We start from the raw sequence: 5,542 nt of genomic DNA, 5'->3' as shown, positions 1-5,542 counted from the left end.
GTGGATATTTTCGTTGTAAGTATTTTCCTGGTACACTACCTATAACACCTTTTTAATTTGTGATAAATCCACTGCACATAATATATAACATTGTGTATATATAACAGGTACCTAGTCTTGAAAAAAATCATTGAAATTGAGGAATTTTTTATTTTTTTAAGATTTATATATTTACAATCATTAGCTGATAACGACAAATGGTACCATACACAGACTTTTACACTACACTCTACTCTAGAAAAATGTGGTAGGTAGGTATCATATTAATCGATTAATTAACTCTACATAAACTCTACACTTAAATAAACTAATAAATAAACTCTACACTTCACTGCAGTCTCCATACGGGTGACAGCCGACAGGTGGACTAAGGAACAACAAAGGCCGCCGCCAACGCGACAGCAAGACGAGTGTCAGCCTTATCCAACTAGCTACCTATGTTCTACGAAAAACCTTTTTTTTTATATAGAAGTTACTATTAACAGTAAAGTAGTGTCCTTTAAATTTATTGTTATGTCTTAATACGTGTTTATAAATATAAGTACTTAATATTGACCATGCCAAGGTCCGATAACAAACTACAGTTAAGCATAAGGTATTTCACACAAATGTTGTATAGTGTATGCAACACTTCGACACTTAAAATCTATATTAGTTTTTGTTATAATGTGAATAAAAATTTTTTTATATCTTTGGGACAAGTTTGTAAATAAACACCATTTTATTTAATGTAGACCTCAGTTTGAATTTCAATTATAACACTCTATCAGACACTTATTGGTGGAGAAATATGATTAAAACATTTGTTTAAAAAATAATGAAAAGATTCACATGCGTTGGTTGTTCTTATTAATTCTGAGTAATTTGTTAATTTTCCATTTACTGATTTACTGGACGGTAGGTCCTCAACAAAACAATTTGCAACTTCATCTGGATTTAAAAATATCAAACCAAATGTATGCTGTATCCATTTACCAATTCTTAAAGATTCGTATTTATAGAAAAAATTTAATCCACACTTTTAGGTGAAATCGACATCCAATTATTATTGTATTCGGCCATACATTTTCTACAGCTTTATGAATTGCTAATTCAAAATCAACGGTAATCTTTTCTGGCAAGAACGGAAAACCAAGTGTATTACACTTTTCAATAATTTTAGTAAAAACGATTTCATAAGTTTTGACCGATATATCTATGAGTAAAAAAATAGGAATATATAATGCAAGACCTTTTTTAAATCCATGTAAAGTGAACATTTGATTAAAAAATCTTGATGCATATTTAAAAGTACCATTGTTATGTCTTATTTGGGTTTGTTCCTTCGTAGACAATTTTGAGTTGTTATCCTCTTTTAAAGAATGAATTCGCTCTCTCGAAAGTACTACAGTACGCTATTGAAACTTATTTTTACAGAAATTGAATTTTAACGCAATGAATTAAAATGATATTAATACTTTTATTTTTTATATAAAACGTACACACAGTAATCGAGACTCAAATAACTGGTAGTTTTATTAATATGATTTTTTTTAATTTTAGAAAAAACTAATGTTAACAACAGCAGAAAAGTTACGCTCTAAAGACAAACAAATGCTACCATTGAAACATTTTTTTAATGTTGATTTTGGCAATGATATGATTGACTATGCAAAACCTTCAAGAATATTGATGAATAGGTATTCTAATGACACTTATTGGCCAGAATACAGTGTTTCCAAAAATGTTCCAAAAGTGAATGAAAATCAACAAGAAACATTTTATGAAATGGAAAATGTAAGTCGTAAGTATAATAATATATTACTCTTACATTATATTGATATGGTAACATATTTAAAAACATTATTCTATTCAAAGTCAAGTGGGGATGGATGGCATACAGTCATAAACGGTCAAAAATATCAGAAAAGTAGACTTAGTTTTAAAAGGTGCAGTCACTGTGATGTATAAAAAATGTAATATTTGAGGTAAAGTAGACAGATTTTACTCTTGTAAAATGTATTGCCTTCTTAACCATGAGCTTAAATGCTCGATTGGAAAATATAAGGTAATATACCTAATTTTAAATTGCATATAAAAAAACAAAATTAATTATATTGGTGTTGGAAATGTCTAAAATAATATATTGCTATTCATATAAAATTCTCCACTACCATCTAATGTTATCATTAAAATTATTTAATATTATATTACACATTGAAAATCAGTATTATATATTATGTTATGCATGTAAAAGAAATACTATTTACTCCAAATCAATGACTTGATATATGTTTCAAATCATAAAATAATAAGCAATTAACATTCATAAATATTAATAATCAGTAATCATTATCATTATTTGAATAATTGTTACTACTGATGTGGTCATGGAATGAAGTTTAAATAAGTTTTTGCATGTACTATAACAAAATATTTAAAAAGTAATAATGTATCATTGATTTATGATGTTATGACACCCAAATTCCTCTATCTTATTTCTACTTCATTTAAATTTGTTTTAGATTCATGATATGTATTGATTTTACAATGATGTGTTTTTAATTTTTTTTTTTGTGTGTCAAGAGTGTTTGGGGCAGTAAAACTGCTTCAATTTTCTTCAACAGTCTTGTTTGATGAGAAAGTGAATTTAGTTGGTGCATTCGGTGCATTTAAAACTCCCAATTGTTTTCTAAAGCGCCGTGAAAAACAAAAGAAAAATTTTCCAACTGGAATTTTTACGCAAAATCAATTTTAAATAAAATTGATTTTGGTTTTTGGTGTAACTCTAAAACAAATCAACGTATACACATGACACTTCCATTGGTTGTTTATATTTGCATTTTCTATACACCATAAAATATTCAAAATATTTTGACTTGTTTTGAGCTGTTTTAAGGACATTATCAATTTGAAATATTTTTAGTTTTTTTTTCTATGAATGTCAATAAAATTTTATTTGCTGGGTAAAAAAGGTTTAAAATGTATTACAAGGCTTTTAATATATTGTTACAATGACATTTGAAAAGTATTAAAAATCCACTGTCACAATTTTTTTTTATAAGCATTTAAGTTAAAATTTTGATTAAAAGCGTAAAAATCACAAAAAAGGTAAAATTATTTTGAGTTAGAAATTCATTAAAATGTAATACAAGATTCTTCATAAGTTTGTCTACTTTTATCAAAAAAAAAAAAAAAATGTCCATAAGAAAGTTAAATTAAATTTTTATAAGCATTTAAAGTTCGATTTTTGACAAAATCTATTGAACTTAAAATTTTTGTAGTTAAAAATTTATAAAATGTTTAAATTTTATAGCTTAGGTTTGAAAATTTAAAACAAGGTTTCACGTAAATATGTTATATATAAATTACGTAATTCACAATAATATCATCATAATAATTACTTTATATACTTAGTAATATATCATAGACTGACCTACCGTCTTCGCTCAAAATCGTTTTTCTTATACAATGATATTATATCATTGAATTCAAATTTTATACCATCCGTTATACAGTGACCCACTTGTACCCTACTGTACAGCAGAGCGACATCCACTTACTCACCTTTTTTAATATTATATACATAAGTTTCATTAATATAAATTTAAAACCAAAGAAGTCACCACTTTGCTGTATAGAAGCCAGAAGGTGTCAAGTACCATTGAGTATAGCAAGTGTAGGACACCCTATACAATAATGTAAAATATATACAATTTGAATATTTTTAATTGCAGTAAAAACAATAACTTACAAGGAATAGTGCATTGAATTTTCAAGATTTTTTATATACTAACAAAAATGAATCATATCATACATACTTAAACTCAAAAAAAAACTTTAAATGTTGAAAATTTCAAATAGCATAAAAATCCAAAATATTTTTAAATGTATATCGGCTTTAGAAAATATTAATTTAAATATTTGGTGAAGAATTCAATTATTTTTAAAAGTACTGAAGCTTTTTACTTTTGACTCTCCCATCTACTAGCAAATACTATTTTCTACTAGAAACCATTCTCAAAATTGAATATTGATGCATTTTAGGTACTATAAAAAGCTTCACACACACAAAAAAAAAATCAGCACTGTAAAATCATTACATTCATTGCTCTGCTCTAAATCTAAAAATAAATATTTTTACTATGTCTAATAAGTTGTTATATTGTTTATTTTTTATTTGCAATATAGTATTAATCAAAAACGCAAAAATTTGTCCGTCATTTCATAAATTTATTGCTGAATGTGATAAAAGTACAAATTGTGATGATGACATCGACATAAACAAATTAGATAATATTCAAACACATTTTAGTCAAGAAACATCTGCATCTTGTGCTAACAATTCTGAAGAAACTGATGATTCAATGGATGAAGATTTCAACAAACCAAGTTCAGAAATAATAATAAATACAAGTCCAGTATCATCTAATCAGAATAGTAATCGATTTGGTAAACAAGAAAATTTAGGTGGGTTGTATTACTGTTATATTTATAAAAAAAAATAATATTTGTTGTTGTTTATTAAAACATTATTATTTTTATACAGATACTTTATCTCAAACATTATCATTGCTGGATATAACGAATAGCAGTGATTATACATTCTTTGATCGTAAAAAAATACGTAACTTTAAATGTCCCAATCATTGGAAAGAGAAGTTCGAAATGATGAAAACTGACAGTAATATCATTTTTGAGTGTATATTGTTCATTACTCTTTAATTATGTGTGTTTATTGTAATTAGGTAAACAGAAAGCAATGCTTATTAGGTCACGTGTAACTCAAACACATTACGAAACTCACGTTCCTGAATATAAATGTAGCAATTCAAGAGCTATTCAATCTAAGGTTGATTTTTATTTAGATAAGACTACAACATTAAAAATATATATTTGAATGCTGGTAAAAACCAATGTAGTTATAATAAATGGGATCAAAGTAATAACTTAATTCCTTCATCTGACCAAAGGAATTTTACACCTATCAGGCAGTTAGTACTTATTGGAAATTATAATAGTAAATAACTAAAACTAAACATATTTTTGTTCATTAAAGATTAGAAAATTGCAAGTATATTAACATGGTTCCTAACTGGTATAAACATGAATTTGAGGAATTAAATTTGAATACAAATCCAAACACATTGTTCTTGTTTCCAAAACAAGATATTCTAAAAGACAGATTATTAGTATGCAAAAAAATATTATTCATATATAAATTTTAAAACATTTTAATTAATATTCAACTATGTTTAGTTAGATGAAGTTCCAGTAGAGAATACAGACTATATTGACAAAAATGTCATGGACACTTATCATTATTCTGAGGGTGGAAATGAGGATGATGAAATGATGACTGAAATAAATAATGACAACAATTTAACCATAGCTTTGAACCAACAAAATACACCAGATGATGATTATGAAGTAAATTATTTAAAAACATATTTTACTGAATAAAAGCCTTTAATTAAATGTTTTTACTTTTAAGGAGTACAACCCCACTAGTAATTCTGGATACATAGATATGCAAGAACTTAAAAAATATATTATGGATGTT

General features: G+C 26.1%; 1 protein-coding gene across 1 annotated transcript in view; it reads left to right on the top strand.

Moving 5' to 3' along the window:
- Nucleotides 1-5,165, top strand: part of LOC100570658 — an 8,644-nt gene extending 3,479 nt beyond the window's left edge. The window contains exons 3-5 of the mRNA XM_029492089.1: nucleotides 4,529-4,663; nucleotides 4,728-4,973; nucleotides 5,039-5,165. Coding sequence (XP_029347949.1) covers nucleotides 4,529-4,663; nucleotides 4,728-4,879 — 287 coding nt within the window. The 3' untranslated portion in view covers nucleotides 4,880-4,973; nucleotides 5,039-5,165. The remainder of the gene's footprint in view (nucleotides 1-4,528; nucleotides 4,664-4,727; nucleotides 4,974-5,038) is intronic.
- The last annotated feature ends 377 nt before the right edge of the window (nucleotides 5,166-5,542 follow it).

This window comes from Acyrthosiphon pisum, unplaced genomic scaffold, assembly GCF_005508785.2.
Source record: "Acyrthosiphon pisum isolate AL4f unplaced genomic scaffold, pea_aphid_22Mar2018_4r6ur Scaffold_20795;HRSCAF=22157, whole genome shotgun sequence".
Lineage (NCBI taxonomy): Eukaryota > Metazoa > Arthropoda > Insecta > Hemiptera > Aphididae > Acyrthosiphon > Acyrthosiphon pisum.
Note: the sequence above shows the minus strand (reverse complement) of the source record. Positions and strands in the feature narration are given on the sequence as shown.